This window comes from Triticum aestivum, chromosome 5B (genome assembly GCF_018294505.1).
Source record: "Triticum aestivum cultivar Chinese Spring chromosome 5B, IWGSC CS RefSeq v2.1, whole genome shotgun sequence".
NCBI classification, from domain to species: Eukaryota; Viridiplantae; Streptophyta; class Magnoliopsida; order Poales; family Poaceae; genus Triticum; species Triticum aestivum.
Window position 1 is genome coordinate 711,917,147 of NC_057807.1, and position 22,637 is coordinate 711,939,783.

At 44.7% G+C, this 22,637-nt stretch overlaps 2 protein-coding genes across 3 annotated transcripts; both read left to right on the forward strand.

Annotated features, from left to right (window-relative positions):
• The first annotated feature begins 1,149 nt into the window (after positions 1-1,149).
• LOC123114480 (mitogen-activated protein kinase kinase 3) lies at positions 1,150-9,470 on the forward strand. Its single transcript, XM_044535970.1, has 12 exons — positions 1,150-1,430; positions 1,557-1,646; positions 1,801-1,965; positions 2,362-2,613; positions 3,959-4,177; positions 4,287-4,424; positions 4,554-4,721; positions 5,184-5,297; positions 6,665-6,772; positions 8,007-8,098; positions 8,479-8,863; positions 8,957-9,470. The coding sequence occupies exons 1-11, from the start codon at positions 1,158-1,160 to the stop codon at positions 8,840-8,842; spliced, it is 1,983 nt and encodes a 660-aa protein (XP_044391905.1). The 5' UTR covers positions 1,150-1,157; the 3' UTR covers positions 8,843-8,863; positions 8,957-9,470.
• A 1,496-nt stretch (positions 9,471-10,966) lies between these two features.
• On the forward strand, positions 10,967-14,055 carry LOC123114481 (uncharacterized protein C2orf16). 2 transcript variants are annotated; one of them, XM_044535971.1, is made up of 6 exons: positions 10,967-11,409; positions 11,498-11,565; positions 11,690-11,740; positions 11,917-11,976; positions 12,080-13,060; positions 13,594-14,055. In XM_044535971.1, exons 1-6 carry the CDS (start codon positions 11,127-11,129, stop codon positions 13,672-13,674), a joined length of 1,524 nt encoding a protein of 507 aa, XP_044391906.1. In that variant the 5' UTR covers positions 10,967-11,126; the 3' UTR covers positions 13,675-14,055. The 2 variants fall into 2 exon arrangements, with proteins under 2 accessions (XP_044391906.1, XP_044391907.1); XM_044535972.1 differs by having other exon boundaries at positions 13,604-14,055.
• The last annotated feature ends 8,582 nt before the right edge of the window (positions 14,056-22,637 follow it).

Genomic DNA, 22,637 nt, shown 5'->3' on the forward strand with positions numbered 1-22,637 from the left:
GTTTGTCCACGCGACGCAGCTGGCAACCGCGTGTTGCGGGTCGTGTGGGCAAACTCTCCAACGCCCACACATACGATGATGCCCACGTGGCACTGAAAATCTAACATATTCCTTTAGGATTCGTGCAAAACAGAATCAACGTGCATCAACACGTGTGAGCGAAGTGCAAACATGCCACACGTGTGTGCGTTAACATTTCCGTAATACTATGTGTTATACCACAAACAAATTTCTACTTTGCTTCTAAACTCTTCCAAATTTACACCCTTCATTAGTTTCATTTTTTAATAAAACTACCATTCATTTTTATTTTTTTACTTGGTAATTTTTGTTGTTTTATAGGCTACAGGGGTACCTCATAAATCCTATTTATCTTTGTGTTGCAGCAGTAGGTATTCATGTTATTCTGTACTAAATGTTTCAATGTGAGGTACTTAAAAAGAGACACCTCCTATACAAATTGTGCTTGATATATTTTACCCGAGTTTTATGTAGTATGTATGTTGCAGTTTTCAGGTATTTTGTAGATATAATTTGTTATTTTACATACTGAATAATCTCATAACTAACTGTGAACATTTATTTTCACAAATAATGGAAATAGATATCACGGACATTTATTTTATCTTCTTCAGCATCATCAATTGAACAAGACTGTAATCTCTTTTTCTTGCTGAAAATATTTCCGGTCTATCCCTCTTCAATCATCTCAATACAACGAACATAAAAAATAATAAAAATTACATCCGGATCTGTAAACCACGACGACTATAGGCACCGAGGCGCTCCGCTATCATCGCCCCTTCCTCGCTGGAGCGGAAGAAAACTTGTTGTAGTAGACAGTCGGAAGTCATTGTGCGGAGCAGCAACTGCCGCCGATAAAGAGTAGTGTATGCAGATTGAAAGGATCAGACCTAAAGACACATGAACGAAGACGGGATCTGAGCAGATCCATCAAAGACAACCATAGGCGAAGAATTTTATTTCTTGAAAAGATGAATAGTTACTATGAAACATATCTTTTTAACAAATGGTGAGGCCTTTTTTTCTACTAGAGTTGTGATGTCTTTGAATTTGAAAAGAAAAGAGGAAGCAATGGTCGTTTTATGATACTCCTACTATAGTAAAAATGAAAGGTGAAAAAGAAAAACTAAGGTATGCGAGAAGCGGCATATAGACAGAGGAGGGAGCAGAGTGGCATCCTCCTTCCTCTCTTCCGCCCCCGTCGCCGGGCCGCAGGCAGCTCACCGCCGCCGCCTCCTCCCCCCGCCCACCGCCTCCTCACCGTCCGTCCCAACCCCTTCGCGCCCCTTTGTATCCTCCGCTATCCGCCCGTACAGATCCGTCCGGCGAGCATCCTCAGCCGCCCCCGACGGGCTCGCCGCCGCCAGGACCTCACCGCTGCCCCCCTCACCGCGAAGAGAACCGAGGTGATCCCGCTCCCCCAAATCCCGATTCCCATTTCGTCAGTTTCCAGTTCGATTTGGAATCGGTGCGGGTCAGAGAATTCCAGTGTATGTTCCATTGATCTGTTGGGGACTGCCGGATGTAATCAGGTCCGCCCAAGCTCCAATTTTTCGCCTGGGGAACAGACCGCCCGCCGCCTTCTCTGCTCCACTGAAGATACGGTGATTCCTTCCTGCTTGGTAAGCCCCAATTTTGTTTTATTTTATTTTGCTGGGCTCATTATCATTCACTGGCTTGTGCTACATGCAGCCAGATTTTGTCTGCTGTTGTTGATGCAAACTGTTAGCCCATTCATTATTAGACTTCTCTGACAGCCTCCTGTGAACCACGCAGGACGACTGGGATCATCAGCTTGCGCCGGCTGACTACAAGCGAGCCCCCATGGCGGGGCTAGAGGAGTTAAAGAAGAAGCTGCAGCCCTTGCTGTTCGACGACTCGGACAAGGGCGGCGTCAGCACCCGGGTTCCCTTCCCGGAGGATACATGCGATTCCTATGTGGTAAATTCTTTCTTCTCTGCATGCCAGCCAAATTAGGTTGTTGGTGTCAATCACTAGACTGGGGTTGTTGTCTGTTAATAGAATTGGTACAAGCTGTTTGAGTTCTGTTTTCCAGTCATGAAAACCATCCTGCTGTCAGCAAGTGAATGTACATGCTCAAGGGTTCTGCCGCTTCAGTGTAGCGATTTTTCTGTATGGGCCTAGTCATCTGCCCAACTTGACCAATCGATCCTCACACATGAAGTGATATTTATAAAGAATATTTTTTGGTCATGAGATTACCCTTTGGAAGTTTTTTTTTCATTTAGAATTCCCTGAGCGCTGTTTTTAATCTTTGTGACTTTAAACTTGTTAGATGCGGAAGTGTTTGTTTTTTATGTTCTTTCTTTCGTGAAGGTATCTGATGGTGGAACGATAAATTTACTGAGTAGATCGTTTGGTGAGTATAACATCAATGAGCATGGCTTTCACAAGCGAAGTACTGGGCCAGAAGAGCCCGATACCGGTGAGAAGGCATACCGATGTGCATCTGAAGACATGCATATATTTGGTCCCATTGGAAGCGGAGCAAGCAGCGTTGTTCAGAGAGCTATTTTCATACCAGTTCATCGTATTCTGGCCTTGAAGAAGATAAACATATTTGAGAAGGTACATTCTTATGGCCCGAAATGCATTTTACTACCACATTGTTGTGCACTTCTGCTTTTTTAGTTATAAGGGTGTTTTCGTTTTTTGTTGATAACTAGTCTAAACCTCATTCGTGTTTTCAAACAAAATAGTATTAAAGGGAGCAAAACAAACGCTTATTCATCTGTATGTGGTTTATTGCATGCTGGAACATCCTTCCCTTTCTTTTGGAGTCATGTGCATCACAATGGGACCATTAAATGCAGCACATTCCCCTGAAGAATTTTGGTTCCTAGCGATAATCTGTCAATTTCTCCATTGCCTATTCACAATGTTTCCTATTTAGAAGGGAACAACATCTCAATGGTAGGGTGTTGGATATGTAAAAGCGAAGCAGTGTGAGACTGTCACTATATACATTGTTTCGTTGGGATTACAAATAATATTCGGGCAGTAACTTCTCATCACACTCAGCCTAGGCAGTTGCACTTAACTTGAAGAAATGTACTGTCAGGACATGCTCGACTAATGGAAAGATCACACTAAATCCTCATCCTTAGCTACATGCATTGTTTCCTGACGCATCTGCAATAGTGATTTCAGAATGGGGCCAGGACCTGCACAAGGAAGGGTGGCAAAAAACACACTGGACAGGGGATTTCGGTTGCTAGGCATTTGTTGGCTATCCCCCCCTCCCGCACACACACATTTGTAGTTTCAAGCTGCCTATTTACTGATTTCCCATCCACAGTGCTTCTAGTTTTATATTTCCATCCACTAGAGATGGTATGCCTCATTTCATGATATTTGATTGAGCAAAGAAAGAGAACAACAAGTTCATCTCATCTCTAGTCTCCTCTGACACCAAAGCAAGCTCTCTCCACCAAACCATGCCTTGACACATTGGCCCCATAATTTGGTATTCCCTCCGTAAAGGAATTAGCATGCATCACAATATGACATGTTCATTTTCCTTTTAACACTCCCAATCTCAAGGCGGGCAAATATCCCACTACGCAATTTTCTGTATGTAAGCTGGAGTGAAACAAGTTGGAGTTGAGTATATTAAACCAAAACATGTATTTGCATTGCATTGAAGGCAGCACAAAGGGATTCTGGTTTATTTGCAGTGGCAGTCAAGTAGCAGAGTCTGTTCTGACTGCAGCATGAAAGCAGTTACACCAAAGAATATAAATGCTCACTCTTCTATGCTTCAGTTCATATACTATTGTGGCGCAATATGTTTGGTATTGCACGAAGTGATTTTGGTACTTTATGTTTGTCTATATATTTTGCTATTGCAGTTGATAATCTGATTTACAAAATTTTATTTTGATATTTTTCACGTGTCTTCATAACTTTACAGGAGAAAAGGCAACAAATTCTTAATGAGATGAGAACGTTATGTGAAGCAAGTTGCTATCCTGGTTTAGTTGAATTCCAGGGTGCATTTTACATGCCCGATTCTGGACAAATAAGCATTGCCCTTGAATACATGGATGGTGGCTCTTTAGCAGACGTTATAAGAGTCAAGAAATCAATACCAGAGCCAGTTCTTGCGCATATGCTACTGAAAGTATTACTTGTATGGATCTTCCACACATGCTCTTCCTTTCATGTCCGCTTTAATCAACATTAAGCTGTGTCCTGATGTATTTTTGAAGTTATAATTTATTCTCTGTACAATTCTGAAGGGCCTGAAGTACTTGCATGAAGTAAGACATCTAGTGCATAGAGATCTAAAGCCAGCGAATATACTGGTAAACCTCAAGGGAGAGGCAAAAATTACAGACTTTGGTGTAAGTGCTGGTTTGGACAATACAATGGCTATGGTATGCTACTTCTTGGTGACTTTTGATATTGGTTAATCTGAGCTAATTATTGTATAATAGTATAGCAATGCCATCAAATCATTTAGCATGAATGCGCTACATATTTTCTGCTAAATAAATATGTTTCAGTGTGCTACCTTTGTAGGAACCGTGACATATATGTCACCTGAGAGAATTCGTAATGAGAACTACTCTTATGCTGCTGATATTTGGAGTCTTGGACTAACGATATTGGAGTGTGCTACTGGTAAATTTCCATATAATGTCAATGAAGGCCCAGCCAATCTCATGCTGCAGGTGATTGGCTACTCAGATTTTTTGGTTCTTGTCTGTTTTCATTCATAATGTATGTTGGGATGCAATATCATCCCTTTTAGTCTGATGCAAAATGCGTGGACTATTTGGGCTGTTCACATGGTAGGTTGTATTTGGACTTGTTGAGATGGCAAAAAATGTTACATTTCTGCAAGTCTGTCCTCTGGCTATGTTAGTTTCCACAATCTTTTTCCTTTTCCTGGCTGCTTTAACTTTTGTAAGTTGTATTTGTATTTGATTATATAAATTATCTGACAATGTAATAAATATGTACCGTTACATATATTGGTCTTATGAATGTTCTCATCATCATTTGTCTGTTGGAATGTTGTTTTCTGTCACTTCATAGGTTGCCCTATCTTAATCTTAAAATCTCATACTTCAGATACTGTTTTCTTTCACTCAATTGCTGTTCTCTCTTAATCATAAACTCTCTTATTTCAGATACTCGATGATCCATCACCAGCACCACCAGAAGATGCCTATACACCAGAATTTTGTTCCTTCATAAATGATTGCTTGCGGAAAGATGCTGATGCAAGGCCTACATGCGAGCAGGTAAAGGAAACATGTATATGCTAACTTTCATGTAATCTGAGTCCAGTAGGTTAGCAATCTGCATCAATGTATTGCGGTCTATTTGAATGTTATTACATATTACTGATAATAATATTTCTTGATAAAGTATTGGTGGCAGTAACTGTCAGAGTACTGTGTAGCTGTGTGGTTAAGTACAGTTGCTTTTTTAACTGATTTGCCTTCTCTTGTAACGATGTCCCACTGGCCTTTGGTTGATGAGGAGTTGAGGACATCGGTGCCCCTATCATTGGTCCATTGGAATGAATGGCGACCTTGGTTTCTCTTCTCTTACTCGCACCATCATGTCCATACTTCCATACCCTAGCAGCCCAGAGTTGCGGGCGCTGCTACAGTCAGGCCACCACCGCCACCAATGTTCACTGTCCACCATAGACCTCTTATACTCGGCAACGTGCCCAGAATGACTCTGCGCCCTCTCCTCTGCTCCAGATGTGCCTCTGCTGTAGTGCCTGCCATGCCACTGTCCTTGCTGCTGCTGCTTCTGGTGGCCATCAATGACCTCAAGCTCAGATCTGGTCGCTTTTAGGGTAGGACCCGGATCTGGATGTGCTGCCAATCTCGTCAATGCTCAGCGGTAGCACTTAAGGGGGGGGGGGGGGGGGGGGGGGTATGTTCAGCTAGGGATGGGAAACCTTAGGCACAGGGAGAAGGAAATGAGGTGATGGAGCAAGTAGAAGATGGGTTACTCCCTGATAATTGATTTAACGTGTGGCTATCTCATTATAATGAGGGCCTTACATGTGCTGGACTCTACAACATGAACTGGACTTGGCAACATGTCTGTTATAATAGGAACACTACTTGAATTCTGATCACCAGTTTCTCTGTGCCTACTGTGGTTTCCTTGCCTCCTTAATGATCACATGTCCGTTGTGGTAGGATTGCAGTTTCCCTTTCAATTGCTTAGGCTGAGTTGTGAGTCATGTCATCCTTGATCCAGTGAAGCACATTAGGCAATGCATCGGCTGTTGTAGATCCAGTGAAGCATGATCTCTCCAAGCACATTGGAGTTGATGCTTCCTGCATGAAATTGCAGATGCAAGAGCAGGTTGTTGCTCTCCAGTATGTGCCATCAGAACTCTAGTTAGCTGATTTCTTCGCCAAGGCACATTCTAGAGCTTTGTTGTTGATCTGCCTTTAATTTTGTGTAGGGTGTTATTGGAGGTCCATTTCACAAACTTGTATAAGCAAAATGTACGTACTGATTAGTTATGGCTTGGTCTAGTAACAGAATGTTAATTATCTCGACGATGCATTTTACATCTTCTATCCTTTTCCATTGTTTGGTTTTCTTATAGTTGATTAACATGTTTAATGTAATGCAGCTTTTGTCACACCCATTCATCAAGAGGTATGAGCAAACTGGTGTGGACTTGGCAGCATATGTCAGGGGTGTTGTTAACCCAACAGAAAGATTAAAGCAAATAGCAGAGGTGAATTCTGTTGAGCATATTTCAGCTTACTGTTCTTTCTACTTCAGTTAACTATAAGGGCGCACACGTGATACGAAACATGCCCCCTATATCAAGAACTGATGCTAGACCTTAGAAGTGGGGCTGGGAGGGAGAGCTGGGGTAGAGGCTAGATGGAGGAGGTATAGTTAAGCACTCGCTTGATGGAGTTACTGCCAGCTTGCCTTCTTTGGCCTCTGCCGCCTAACCGCTGGTGGTCACCACTCACTAGGGGCGCCATTCCTATTTGTTCTGTCCGCCTTTCCTTGGGTACAAAACAGAGACAGTTTATTTTTTTGTCTTTCAGTTTTAGTTTAGTTCATTGTTTCTTTTCCCGATATATAATATAGCTAGTATACAATAGGTCGTCGACCTGGAGTCTGGGGCTGCGTTGTTGTGCACTATGGTTCCAAAGAACACTACCCCATCCCCTATCAACCCTACTTGTTGGGCCACCTTAACCGTGTCTGGCTGATCGGTTTTGCTGATAGCTATGATTGTACATTAGAAAATAGGAAGAACAAAGTGGCACAAGTGTGATCCATTTGAACGAATGCACTGCAGTATTCCTATACTTCCGTTGAACGAGTAAAATGTTACACCAGTGCTAGTCATGTATAGAATACTGGCCTGATAGGTCAGTTCAGATTATTCTAAAACTTGATAATTTCTTTGTTTGCTGCCCAGAGAAACCCTTTGGTTTTCTCTTGGAGCGGAGTGCGTCAAAAAATAAATACTAATATATAAGTCGAGAGTGTTCGAGCCCCTCTATCCCCATACTCTCTTTAACTTTCCTATTTATCCTCTCTTTCCATTTCCACTCGTCTGTTGATTCTTCAACATTAGCTGGCCTTTTCCCACAATTCAGATCTCAATTCAAACTCAAGAACGAATCATATGTATCTTCCTAGATTGATAGAACTCGCCTATTAGACCCAAACGCATCCAACGGATACTTACTATTTGATTTATTCCTTTTCTTAACACTCCTCACGATCTCTAACATAACTTATCCAAGGCCTTCACGGATATGCTCGTCTCCTGTTGTCTTGTGGACCCACACACATGATAATAATATCCAAGCTTTTGAAGTGAAAATTAATCAATTAGCTCCCTTTTACGTTTTAGAAAACCTCATTAAAATGTGATGAAAAAACTGATGATCCTGTGTGTGAAGTACTGAGCTGATTTCCCCCCCCCCCCCACTCAATCCCAGATGCTTGCTGTTCATTATTACCTCCTGTTTAATGGCTCTGAAGGACCTTGGAATCATATGAAGACATTCTACAGGGAAGAATCATCTTTCAGGTACCTGAGGCAGTGTTACATGTTTTAATATTACCTTAAAACTTAGTTGTACCACAGCAGATAGCATCTTATTGCTTTTTAGGCGTTTAACCTTTACGTAAATTGTGGCCCCAGTAACTGGTTACGGTATTCTTAGAAACAGTTTGGTACTAATAATATGGAAAGTGTGTTGTGTGATCATCAATATGAAAACTTGCTGAAACTAGCATGGAGTTGCCAACAGGTTGATGTATCTAGCTGAATTAATAGTTGCACTTTATCCTGTAGGCAGTGTTGTGCTTCTCTTGTTCTACTTCTACCAGGTAGTAACCGGCTGGTTACTGCCATCTTTCCAATCTGTTTCTGAGCATATGCATGATATGTGGTTCCTGTTTTTGCAGTTTTTCAGGGAATGTGTATGTCGGACAAAGTGCCATATTTGATACTTTATCAAATATAAGAAAGAAGTTAAAAGGTGATCGGCCTAGAGAAAAAATTGTTCATGTTGTTGAGAAGCTACACTGCCGTGCGAATGGGGAAACAGAAATCGCTATTCGTGTGTCTGGGTCATTCATCACGGGCAACCAATTCCTAATATTTGGTGAAGGGTTGCAAGCTGAAGGGATGCCCAGCTTGGACGGAATTGATATCGACATTCCAAGCAAGCGCGTAGGCCAGTTCCGGGAGCAGTTCACCGTGCATCCAGGGACTTCCATGGGGTGCTACTACATAGCAAAGCAAGACCTCTACATCGTTCAGTCCTGAAAACAATGTATAAACTGTAAGGTGAGCCTTCTAAATCTCATGTGTACTCTTTGATGGATCGCTCTTAATGCCGTGTGGATCATCTGTTTGCTTATGAGATTTCTCGGCTTGCAGTTATGTTCCGTTTGTGCCGTCAATGATTCCAGTTCCCGATGAAAGCTAGCTATGTCATGGTTTCCACTTTCTCGCGGCCCCTTGACTTCGACATCGACAGGCTTGAGACCACAACGCAGTCCTGCTACCATTGACATTGATTCCATTTCTTCTCGATGCGAGCAATCAAACCTGTAGCTGAAACATAACTTGATCGTTGACCACTTGTTTGTAAGGTGGCAAGGAGGATGAAGCGATTCTAATGATTGTTGTGCATAGATAGATACTCTTGACACATGGTGCGGGTTTATTCGAGGCTGCTCGATTTCTGTTGTAGATGAGAAGATTGCGCGTGTGCGCTAATAAGTGACGCAGCCCCAATGTAGGTCTGTACTACTCATGCTTATGTGGGAAAAAAAAAGACTATCTATAATTAACTCCGCTGGTACTGTATCGTTCTGTTTGACATTTTTCTTTTTTCTTCAACTGTTACTAAGATGCCTGAGAAGTTCAAATTTTATGCACTTTATTTCGATGGAGTGATCTTGTCTATAGCAAGAGCTGCCAAACGATTTGTGATTTCAGTATTGTTCATTTATTTGGAAGTAGATAAATTCCAATAGTGAAGGTCGCATATGACAACTTATTTGAATGATTTTTTTTGGCTGAAAATGGAGTCCATGCCAATGTTCCTAAAGAGATCTTCTGATATATATATATATATATATATATATATATATATATATATATATATATATATATATATATATATATATATATATATTAGTGGGCTATGTCATATTTACATTTGTTTCTGAATTATGTGCACCAGAAAGAGCAATTTGGTCGCGTTTCTGAACTATGCACGTGTCCTTATTCGGATCCATTTTCGATACCCGTCGGTTAACCATTCCCCCATCGGGTTTGATGTAGAATTGATTGCGGTCTATCTAAGAGCACAGAAGTAATTATAGTTTTTTGTTTGTAATTATAGTTGTTCAACAACAAGAAACATATAAGCAATTGTAGTTTGACACGTAGACGATATTAGAGTTCAGTGTAAGTTAAAGTAAAAAAAAAGTGTTCAACTACAATATTAATCGAGCGAGCGACACATAGGTAATCGGCCAGAATAAACTTGGACCCCCATACCCCTAACCCTAAGGGCAAAAACGATGACCCGTTCCCTATCCATTAAGATCCACCATAGATGAAAATGACGTCCAACACCGTATCCATTCATTTTGAGTTTTTTTTTTGCGCGAAAACTTCCGATCTATTCATCAACTGTCAAGGTAGTACAAAAAACACTAGAAGTAAAAATTACATCCAGGTCTGTAGACCACCTAGCGACGACTACAATCTCTGGAGCGAGCCGAAGGCGCGCCGCCGTCATCGCCCCTCCCTCGTCGGAGCCGGGCAAACATTGTTGTAGTAGACAGTCGGGAAGTCGTCGTGCTAAGGCCCCATGGGACCAGCGCACCAGAACAGCAACCGCCGCCGATGAAGAGAAGCATAGACCGGAAGGATCCAACCTGCAGACACACAGACGTAGACGAGCGAAGACCGGATCCAGTCGGATCCACCGAAGACAAACGCCGACCGGATCCCATGAGATCCGCCGGAGACAAACCTCCACACGCCTTCCGACGATACTTGAAACATCACCAGGACGAGGGCTAGGCGGGGAGGACCTTATTCCATCTTCAAGAAGCCGCCACGGCCTCATCTTCTTGAGCATGGCACAAACCCTAACAAAACTCAGAAAATCATCTAAAAACGGAGCCCTCCCGCTGGCAAGGGCCGGGATCCACCGTGCCTCCATGATCCGAGGACCATAGAAGATAAGGCGGACCGGCGGCGCCGGCGAGAGGCAAGGAAACCCTAGATGGGAGTTGGGCGTGGGCAGGAGGAGCGAAGGGTTCTTCCGGTCCGTGTTTCTGTTGTGTGTGTTTGTTAACTCCATTCATTTTGAGTTACCACCTTATAAAGAGCTGGGGGGTGGGGGATGCTTTGTGATTTGTGAATGCCACATGTCATCCATCAGGATGGGTCTCACCTGCTAATCCGTGAGACCTGGTCTCATACAATTTTTTCCCCCCGCCGCCGCCGCCGCTCCAATCCAATCCCGATTCGATTCGATTCCGGCCGCCGCCCACCCTCTACTCTCCTCTCCGGAACGCAGGCGGCGATGCGCGGCGGGCGCTCGGGGGGAGGGGGCGGCGGGGGGCTGCGGAACCCGTGCCTGACGATGCACCAGCCGTGGGCGTCGCTGCTGGTGCACGGCATCAAGCGCGTGGAGGGCCGGTCCTGGCCGTCGCCGGTGACCGGCCGCCTCTGGATCCACGCCGCCTCCAAGGTGCCCGACCCCGACACCGTGGCCGCCATGGAGGCCTTCTACCGGGAGATCTACGCCGTCGACGGCGTCCACCACATCGACTTCCCCCAGCACTACCCCGTCTCCCGCCTCCTCGGTCCCTATCCATCGTCTTCCTTGCTAGTTACCGATTATTGCTGCTCCTCCTCCTAAGCTTGCTGACGCCATTGCCGATTGTTGCTCAGGGTGCGTCGAGGTGGTCGGCTGCGTCAGGTCCGAGGAGCTCGTCTGCTGGGAGGACGTGCCTCAATCAGTAACGCCCTTTCTTTCCTCTCCTGTGCACAAGCCATTCCACAATTTGTCATGTCATGCCACTCAAAACATTGCTAAATATGGTGCTTCTTGAATTGATTTGATTTGATTTGATTTGATTGCAGGTCAGGCTTGAGGGCTTGACTGACTTCTGCTGGCTTTGCGAGAATCCACAGGTAAACCGCCCCCGAAACCTCCCATTTACACGTCAGTCGCAATTAGTATGCTGTCATTGCCTAGATTCACATCCCACCTTGTCAAAGCGCCCACCTTATATGCCTCAGACTGAGATGCCTGTTTTTTTTCTTTCTTTCTATTTTTGACAATTTTCCATGCACTTTGAATTGTGCAGAAGTTGGTGGTTCCGTTCGAGATGCGCGGTTACCAGGGCGTGTACAATTTGGAAAGAAGGGTCAGTTGTTAAAGCAATGCTTTTCATCCTTCTTTTGTCGCTGCAAGTGCAACCGTTTGAGCTTATTCTGCGCCGTGTCGTGTCGTGTCGTGTCGTGTCGCAGGTCTATGAGGGAGCCGCCAGGGGTCTTTCGCATGTTCAAGGTCCACTGCCGGTCAAGTTCCCGCTTCCAGATCCCAGAAACCCATTATCTCTCAAGCCAGGGTCTCTTAATTTCGACTCTTCAAAGTCCGCCCTGGTCAAAACTGAGAGTGTTTCTGCAGCGATAGCTGGGGCTAGAGCTGCCGCGACTCAGTATTCGAGGAAGGGCACTAGTGCTGCCACTAGCAGCGAGATTCAAACTCGAGGGAAATCAAGGGAAAATCATGCCGATGGCAGTTCAGGGAGTGGTGCTCTGCCGTCTTTTGTCCAGAACAGCCCATCCCATCCGCAAAACCAGGATAGATCGCCTGTTGTCCAGAACGGTTCACCCCATCTGCAAAACCAGGATCCATCCCCTGTTGTCCAGAACAGTTCATCCCATTCGGTAAACCAGAATACATTCCCTGTTGTCCAGAACAGTCCATCCTACGCACAAACTCGGAATTCTCAGTATATGGTTCAGAGCAGTCCATCCTACTCGCAAACTCACAATCCTCAGCATATGGTTCAGAGCAGTCCATCCTACGCGCAAACTCGGAATTCTCAGCATATGGTTCAGAGCAGTCCATCCTATTCGCAAACTCAGAATCCTCCGTATATGGTGCAGAGCAGTCCATATTCGCAGAACACTCCATCCTATTTGCAGAACCAGAGTCGATCGTCCAATATCCAGAGCACTCCATTCTATTTCCATGACCAATATCAATCGTCCAATGTTCACAACAGTCCATCCTACTTCCATTATCAGAACCAATCCCCCACTGTCCAAAACAGTCCATCCTATTCTCATGACCAGAATCCACCATCCAATGTCCAGAACTACCCATCCCATCTGCAAAACCATAACCCATCTCCCGTTGCCCACAACAGTCCATCATTTTTGCAACACCAGAACGCCGAGCCTCGGAGAAGTCCCAGACTACAGGGTGGAGCTCCCCACAGGGTGAGTGCTCATTTTTCATTCTGAAGCAGAATTTCGTACCACCAAGATAACTATGAAGTATAAACTGGGGCAGTGAGTAAATTTAGCTGTCTATCCCCAGTAACTTATTGCTGTTTGATTTCCCCAGTAACTTACGTATGAAGCTAAACTAGAGATTTCTATACTAAGCTGTTGCTGTTAATTTGCACGGCCGGGCTTGGAGACAACTAGACACATAGTTTGAATGCTGGAATTACTGGACATGTCTAGTACACACATGGTCACTTGTGTATGAAGCTAAACTAGAGATGTCTATAGTAAGTTGTTGCTGTTTATTATTTTGAAGCGTTAGATATGTAAACAAGTATTTTGTTTCTCTCTCTGTGTGTGTGGAATTAGCAGCCACCTGCCAGAGTTTATTTTTTCAATTTCCTTGCACGGTCAACGTGTAAGGTGTGTTTTAGTCAGATGTTTTTTTTTTCCAATTGATGCCTAACCCTGTCTTTCTCATGATTTGTTCATTTTGCAAACTAAACTAACGGTTATTTGGTTAGCTCGTCGCAGCGGCGTTGAGAGACCTGAAGCAATCAAGCTTGCGCGAGAGCGGGGAGCAGTCGTCAGCTCCCAGAAGCTGACCTGAATAATCTGACGATGAATTAAGGTTCTTATTCATCGGTGCGACACTGTGCGACGATACCGGCTCCTTAATTGTGTACATTGTAGCATTTACCCGTACTTTTCGGATTGAAGGTAGTGTGGCATAGCATGATAGTGTGGTGATGAATGTGTAAGGGGCGACGCTGTGCCGTGTCCTGTTGAGCTTTCACTGCAAGGCGTTGCAGGCCATGTATTCTCATGTAACATACTGAACTTAGGTTTGGTTCGAAATACTCTAGTGCTTAGACTAGTTGGTGGTTGGATGTGTATCTCATGCATTGACAGTTAGGGGTCAGTTATTTTCAGCTTACCAGTTTTCGTATTCGGATTCTAAGAAACTGTCCACATAATTATTTTCAGCTGTTGCAGTATGAGTTGTGTGCTGAAATGTTCTCTCCTGGAGTTGTATGATGAGTTGCTAGCACTAACTTGTTACAAATTGTTTTATATTGAATATGAGCACCATAACAATTTACAAACATCATAAAGCGCTAATTCGACGATATTTCATAGACAAGTGGGGGATTTGTTGGAAATCCCTGTGCATGATTGGAGGGGCGGCGTCAATGAGCAGTACACATCATTGTGAATGGGAGTTTAAGATTAGTGAGACTAAAAATCCGTTGATTGGTTCAGGGGTTTGGGAATTAGCAAGGGAAGGGGAAGGGGAATTAGGAGGGCCAACTCCCATCGATCTCTACCCGGGGGACCCTGGTAACTCAGCGGAGGAATGGGAATTGGATGTCTAAAAACATATCGTTATTACATATTTGGTGGACCACCTCCCGCAACAAAAGGAAAAAAAAACCATGAACATCTTAGCTAAATATGTGTGGCGGTAGAATTTTTCCTCCAAACAAACCGGCAGATGGTATGTATAAATGCAGATGCTAAATATGTGTGGCGCTAACTACTCCCTAATCTGCAGATGCAACGCCAAAATAGGAGTACATCTCACGTAATCTACTCCTTCTTTTCTTTGTTCATGGGAATTATTCCCATAAATAATCTCACCCCGTACCAAACGTGGGACTGGGACTAACATGCCTCTTCCCAATCCTAATCCCTCAGCCAACTCCCTCTCATAAATTCCCAATCCCTTTCCCTTAAAGTACCAAACACGCTGTTGGTATCCAATTGTTTTTACATTAATGGTATGTATAATTGCATGCTGATACTAGGTAGGATTTTCTTTTTTAACGATAATATTAGATGTGATATTAGTTGTGTGCTAAACTTGTTGCCAGCTAACCATCCAAACAGGCTAGATCATTGTATTGACATGATTGGATGACGGAGATTAGTTGACATTTGTGTCTTTTTACATTGGTATAGATATAGATATATTATACCTTCAAATAGTGAGTTGCGGAGGGAGCACCAACGAATTTCCGGTTGCGAGAGTGGTGTTTTGGCACATGGGAGCGCGCGCTCCTGGTTTTTGAAACGTGTTTTAAACATATTTTGAAATGTTAAAAAGTTTCAAACAAAACCTTGACGCGTACATCTCGATATTGTATATGCTCACAAAGTCGTTTCAGAAAAAACGACAACTTATGTTGGGTATGAAAGAGACAAATCCGGTGTTAAAAATATGCTTTTCACAAGACATCCTTTTGTCTTTTTACATAAGCCATAAAAAATGTCGGTTTTCTCCGAAACTTGACGTGCACACATATAATGTCGAGATGTATGCGTCAAATTTTTGTTTGGAATTTTTTCACACTTGGAATATTTTTTTCGCGTGCAGGAACACGCGCTCCCGGGAGCACCAACGAATTTCCGGTTGCGGAGATCCAACATATCTCATCCGTTCAGCAGCATCTATGAGTGGTTTATGTCATTCCGGTGTTTAGTGATAAACCTGTTTAGCACCCTCGCTTAATTAATATGATATGATAAGCACCAACCAATAAATATGTCCTATCTAATATTAACGTGCAATTAATATTTTATCAAATACTAATTTTAGTGCAATTAATATATCAATATCTAATATTAACGTGCACTGATGTACATGATTACCACCTCCGTCTACGTGAATAAGTCATTCGCGTAGTTCTAGGTCATCAATTTGAGGAATTAAATATCTGTTATATGTCATGAAAAGTGTATCACTAGATTTCTAAACGGATGTAGTTTCTAAATATATACTTTTTGTCACATATAATACATATTTAGATAGTTAAATCGTCGATCTAGAACTACGCGAATGAATTATTCACCGATACGAAGGTAGTACTATTTTTAGAAGTACTTTAATATAACAATTATACACACTTGATTTATACTAATAAATGACACATGGCAGATATGTATGCAATTAATATCTACCTTGCAAGAGTTATTTATCCAAAACCACCACACTTGGGGCTAGGGTAACAGGCCGGTACCAGATTTGAACCATGTTACAAAAAACCACCACATTTGCGCCTAACCGATAACACGGAGCACCAACGGTCTCATAAGCTCGTGAAAACAGTCGTTCTGACCTCTTGGGCCCACTTGTCAGGCTAAGATGGCGAAGACCAAAATTTTGACCAGCTGATGTGGCAAATGAGATGGAGGCCCTACCTGTCAATGAGTAAATGGCCATCTTCTTCCCATCTCTATTTCTCTGAGGCATTTCATCAAACAGCTTCAGGACGACCGTCGGAGAGCTCTTTCGTGCAAGGACCTATAAGTTCATTTTATCATCATGTCACCCACAAAGCATGTGCAAGAAAGTACACAGGGTTACGGCAAAAACTGGATGCACTTCGTGTACAAAACAGACAATCTCTTTCAAGGAGGAGGAGGAGGAAGGAGGGGCTACGATGGAAGAGAACGTCACCGGATTTGAGGTAGACGTCGAGGTGCGAGGCCGGCAGCTGCGGTGGGCGAGGAAGGGCGTCGCAGGTGGGAGGGAGAAGTGAAATCGAGAGAGTGTGTGGGTCTAGGATTGGGCCTCTGTGCGCTATGTTTATACATGTGTCAGTGGGTTGATAATAGTAGCGCTGGGTTTATACCCACGCTACTACTATGGCATGTCCCAGGGTGCACGGTGGAGACCACTTAGTAGTAGCGTGGGGTTTATAACCCGCGCTATTACTATTAACTTAGTAGTAGTGTGGGTTTATAACCCGCGCTACTACTATGGCTGGTCCCGGGAGGCACGGTGGAAATCACATAGTAGTAGCGAGGGTTAAAAACCCGCGCTACTACTATCAACTTAGCAGTAGCGAGGGGTAAAAACCCGTGCTACTAGTAAGTAGCAGTAGCGAGGGGTATAAACACGCGCTACTAGTAAGCATCTGCCTATAAGATTTTCCCTAGTAGTGCTTGTTTGTCTTTCCTGTAAGGTTACTGAGAGCAGGCCAATCATTGATGATTAGAAACAGCAACGCATGCAGGTCAAATTCCTCCTGTTTGTGCTCATCCCACACACGTACACCGTTTCCAATCCACAGATGTAAAAGTTCTTCAACTAATGGTCTTAGGTACACATCAATGTCGTTGCCGGGTTGCTTAGGGCCTTGGATAAGAACTGACATCATAATGAACTTCCGCTTCATGCACAACCAAGGAGGAAGGTTATAGATACATAGAGTTACGGGCCAGGTGCTGTGATTACTGCTCTGCTCCCCAAAAGGATTAATGCCATCCGTGCTTAAACCAAATCATACGTTCCTTGCGTCACCTGCAAACTCCTCCCAGTACTTTCTCTCGATTTTTCTCCACCGCGACCCGTGAGCGGGTGCTCTCAACTTCCCGTCTTTCTTACGGTCCTCTCTGTGCTATCGCGTCAACTTGGCATGCTCTTTGTTTCTGAACAGGCGTTTCAACCGTGGTATTATAGGAGCATACCACATCACCTTGGCAGGAACCCTCTTCCTGGGGCGCTCGCCGTCAACATCACCAGTGTCATCTCGTCTGATCTTATAGCGCAATGCACTGCATACCGGGCATGCGTTCAAATCCTTGTACGCACCGCGGTAGAGGATGCAGTCATTAGGGCATGCATGTATCTTCTGCACCTCCAATCCTAGAGGGCATACAATCTTCTTTGCTGCATACGTACTGTCGAGCAATTCGTTATCCTTTGGAAGCTTCTTCTTCAATATTTTCAGCAGCTTCTCAAATCCTTTGTCACGCACATCATTCTCTGCCTTCCACTGCAGCAATTCTAGTGCGATACCAAACTTTGTGTTGCCATCTTGGCAAGTGGGGTACAACCCTTTTTTGTGATCCTCTAACATGCGATCGAACTTCAGCTTCTCCTTTTCACTTTCGCACTGTCTCTTTGCATCAACAATGACCCGGCGAAGAACATCATCAGGCACATCGTCTGGTTACTCTTGATCTTCAGCTTCCCCCATTGCAGCATCTTCAGCTTCCCTCGCTGCAGCATCACCGTATTCAGGGGGCACATAGTTGTCATCATCTTCTTCTTCTTTGCTGTCTTCCATCATAACCCCTCTTTCTCCATGCTTGGTGCAAACATTATAGTGTGGCATGAAACCCTTATAAAGAAGGTGGGTGTGAAGGGTTTTTGAGTCAGAGTAAGACCACGTATTCCCACATATAGGGCATGGACAACACATAAAACCATTCTGCTTGTCTGTCTCAGCTGCGAGAAAATTATTCATGCCCTTAATGTACTCAGAGGTGCGTCTGTTACCGTACATCCATTGTCGGTTCATCTCTGTGTACATCATGAATAGATAAATGACCAAATTAATAGAAATTTATCATCACATTAAACCCAAAGTACATACATAGTTCTTATTGAACAACATATAGCTCTCAAGAGCATCTAATTAAACAATACATTGAAACTATGTAAAACATTCCAATGCAACAACAAATGCGATCATAACCGCAATCAAGGTAACAACTGATCCAACGACATAATGATACCAAGCCTCAGTATGAATGACATATTTTCTAATCTTTCTAATCTTCAAGCGCATTGCATCCATCTTGATCTTGTGGTCATCGACGACATCCGCAACATGCAACTCCAATATCATCTTCTCCTCCTCAATTTTTTTCAATTTTTCCTTCAAGTAATTGTTTTCTTCTTCAACTAAATTTAACCTCTCGACAATATGGCCGGTTGGAATTTCTGGTTCACATACCTCCTAGATAAAAAAATCTATGTCACGTTGCTCGGCATAATTGTCATAAACACTAAATGAAACTAATAGTTATAAAAGAAAATATATATACCACATCTAAATCATAGACAGGACAAGGGCCGATGGAGGCGGATACCAAAACCATCGCACTATATAATAAAAAACAATAATAAGTAAGAAAACTACACAAGTATCTATCTAAATCATACAAGCAAGAACTTTTTTCTTTTAGAAAGAAGACAAGATCAAGAGGCTCAACACGGTGGTGCAGGCGACGAGATTGGCGCGGGCGATAAACGGCGGTGAGGACGGGGATGGGACAGGACGGACCGCCAAACCTAGACAAATCTCGAGGAAAATGGAGCTTGGACAAGGAGCTTCGAGAGGAGAAAGCTTAAGGGTGGCTCGGGCATTTCATCAAACACCAATACCCCTCATGTGAATAGGAGGTGAGCTAGAGCACAACACACCTCTCACACACCTCTCCCAAAAAAATAGAGCGCTCCACTGCTCTGCTCACGGGCAAGGGGTATATATAGGCATATCATTGGTCCCGGTTCGTGGCTGGAACCGGGACTAAAGGACACCCTTTGGTCCTGGTTCAAGCCACCAATCGGGACCAATGGTGGTGGGCCAGGAGCGAGGCACATTGGTCCCGGTTCGAGCCTCGAACCGGGACCAAAGGTGCCAGATGAACCGGGACCAATGCCCCACGATGGCCCGGTCGCCCACCTGGCCTCACGAACCGGGACTAATGGGCTAGCCCGGCTGAACCAAAGCCCTGTTTTCTACTAGTGGGATCCGTAGCATGGGCACGGCCTGCCCCAGCGATGCCCTGGCAGCCGGAGCGGGAGGTGCTCGTGGGGTGGACTGTCCTTGGAGTCAGCATCGTCCTCCTCCGAGTCGGAGTGGTGGCCGTGGCGGGGATCCCGGTCAGCGCGGTGGCCCCCCGCACCACCCCCATCCGGACCTCCCCCAAGAAGCTGTCGTCGAGGATGCGGGGGCGGCCAATGTGGTTGGGTTGCTCGGGGGAGATGCGGAGGTCGAAACCCTGGTCGTTGAAGAACACACGAATTGTGGCGCGGAGCTTGGAAGAGTCGAGGGATTTGACCTTGACCCGGACCTCCTCCTCCTTGCGGAGAGAGAGCTCGTTGACCACGACCACCTTGATGAGGATGCGAGACATGTTCCGAATGACCCGCTCCCAGCGGGCGATGTCGGGGAGGCTACCGATGAGGATCCAAGCCGTGTCCAGGACCTCGACCGCCAGGGGGTCCTGCACCGGAACGGAGATGTCCACCACTAGCTTGTTGAGGGCTAGGGCGATGTCGCCGCTGCGGGTGCCATAGCCGTGGCAAACCATGTCAGGGAAGACGACCGAGAACTGGCCACCAGCCAACAGGGTGACCCGCCAATCCCAGGAGCAGTGGTAGAGGTGGTTGAGCTCGGCCTCAATCATCTCCGGCGAGGCCACTAAAGGAAATATGCCCTAGAGGCAATAATAAAGTTATTATTTATTTTCTTATATCATGATAAATGTTTATTATTCATGCTAGAATTGTATTAACCGAAAACATAATACATGTGTGAATACATAGACAAACATAGTGTCGCTAGTATGCCTCTACTTGACTAGCTCGTTTATCAAAGATGGTTATGTTTCCTAGCCATGGACAAAAGAGTTGTCATTTGATTAACAGGATCACATCATTAGGAGAATGATGTGATTGACTTGACCCATTCCGTTAGCCTTAGCACTTGATCGTTTAGTATGTTGCTACTGCTTTCTTCATGACTTATACATGTTCCTATGACTATGAGATTATGCAACTCCCGTTTACCGGAGGAACACTTTGTGTGCTACCAAACGTCACAATGTAACTGGGTGATTATAAAGGAGCTCTACAGGTGTCTCCGAAGGTACATGTTGGGTTGGCGTATTTCGAGATTAGGATTTGTCACTCCGATTGTCGAAGAGGGATCTCTGGGCCCACTCGGTAATGCACATCACTATAAGCCTTGCAAGCATTGCAACTAATTAGTTAGTTGCGGGATGATGTATTACAGAACGAGTAAAGAGACTTGCCGGTAACGAGATTGAACTAGGTATTGGATACCGATGATCGAATCTCGGGCAAGTAACATGCCGATGACAAAGGGAACAACGTATGTTGTTATGCGGTTTGACCGATAAAGATCTTCGTAGAATATGTGGGAGCCAATATGAGCATCCAGGTTCCGCTATTGGTTATTGACCGAGAATAGTTCTAGGTCATGTCTACATATTTCTCGAACCCGTAGGGTCCGCATGCTTAACGTTACGATGACAATTTTATTATGAGTTTATATGTTTTGATGTACCGAAGGTTGTTCGGAGTCCCGGATGTGATCCCGGACATGACGAGGAGTCTCGAAATGGTCGAGACATAAAGATTGATATATTGGAAGCCTATATTTGGATATCGGAATCGTTCCGGAAGAAACCGGGATTTTTCCGGAGTACCGGGGGGTTACCGGAACCCCCCGGGGGTTAGTGGGCCTACATGGGCCATGTGTTGGATATATGCCCTAGAGGCAATAATAAAAGCATTATTATGTTTCCTTGTTCATGATAATTGTCTTTATTCATGCTATAATCGTGTTATCCGGAAATCGTAATACATGTGTGAATAACAGACACCAACATGTCCCTAGTGAGCCTCTCGTTGACTAGCTCGTTGATCAACAGATAGTCATGGTTTCCTGACTATGGACACTGGATGTCATTGATAACGAGATCACATCATTGGGAGAATGATGTGATGGACAAGACCCAATCCTAAACATAGCACAAGATCGTATAGTTCGTTTGCTAGAGTTTTCCAATGTCAAGTATTTTTTCCTTAGACCATGAGATCGTGTAACTCCCGGATACCGTAGGAGTGCTTTGGGTATGCCAAACGTCACAACGTAACTGGGTGACTATAAAGGTAGACTACGGGTATCTCCGAAAGTGTCTGTTGGGTGACATGGATCAAGACTGGGATTTGTCACTCCGTATGACGGAGAGGTATCACTGGGCCCACTCGGTAATGCATCATCATAATGAGCTCAGAGTGACCAAGTGTCTGGTCATGGGATCATGCATTACGGTACGAGTAAAGTGACTTGCCGGTAACGAGATTGAACGAGGTATTGGGATACCGACGATCGAATCTCGGGCAAGTAACATATCGATAGACAAAGGGAATAGCGTACGGGATTGATTGAATCCTCGACATCGTGGTTCATCCGATGAGATCATCGTGGAGCATGTGGGAGCCAACATGGGTATCCAGATCCCGCTGTTGGTTATTGACCGGAGAGTCGTCTCGGTCATGTCTGCTTGTCTCCCGAACCCGTAGGGTCTACACACTTAAGGTTCGGTGACGCTAGGGTTATGAAGATATGTATATGCAGAAACCCGAATGTTGTTCGGAGTCCCGGATGAGATCCCGGACGTCACGAGGAGTTCCGGAATGGTCCGGAGGTAAAGAATTATATATAGGAAGTGCTATTTCGGGCATCAAGACAAGTTTCGGGGTTATCGGTATTGTACCGGGACCACCGGAAGGGTCTCGGGGGTCCACCGGGTGGGGCCACCTGTCCCGGGGGGCCACATGGGCTGTAGGGGGTGCGCCTTGGCCTAGATGGGCCAAGGGCACCAGCCCCTATAGGCCCATGCGCCTAGGGTTTCCACCATGGAAGAGTCCATGTGGTGGAAGGCACCCCTAGGTGCCTTGGGGAGGAGGGAAACCTCCCCTTGGCCGCCGCCCCCCCTAGTAGATGCCATCTACTAGGGC

What these genes read in the sequence shown, in the direction of transcription:
- LOC123114480 (XM_044535970.1), top strand. Translation starts at nt 1,158, where the DNA reads ATGCGAGAAGCGGCATATAGACAGAGGAGGGAGCAGAGTGGCATCCTC. An exon ending in CGGTGATTCCTTCCTGCTTG is followed by an intron (nt 1,647 to 1,800) that starts GTAAGCCCCAAT and finishes TGAACCACGCAG; the next exon opens with GACGACTGGGATCATCAGCT. An exon ending in TGCTACTGAAAGTATTACTT is followed by an intron (nt 4,178 to 4,286) that starts GTATGGATCTTC and finishes ACAATTCTGAAG; the next exon opens with GGCCTGAAGTACTTGCATGA.
- LOC123114481 (XM_044535971.1), top strand. Translation starts at nt 11,127, where the DNA reads ATGCGCGGCGGGCGCTCGGGGGGAGGGGGCGGCGGGGGGCTGCGGAAC. An exon ending in GGCTTTGCGAGAATCCACAG is followed by an intron (nt 11,741 to 11,916) that starts GTAAACCGCCCC and finishes TGAATTGTGCAG; the next exon opens with AAGTTGGTGGTTCCGTTCGA. An exon ending in TGTACAATTTGGAAAGAAGG is followed by an intron (nt 11,977 to 12,079) that starts GTCAGTTGTTAA and finishes GTCGTGTCGCAG; the next exon opens with GTCTATGAGGGAGCCGCCAG.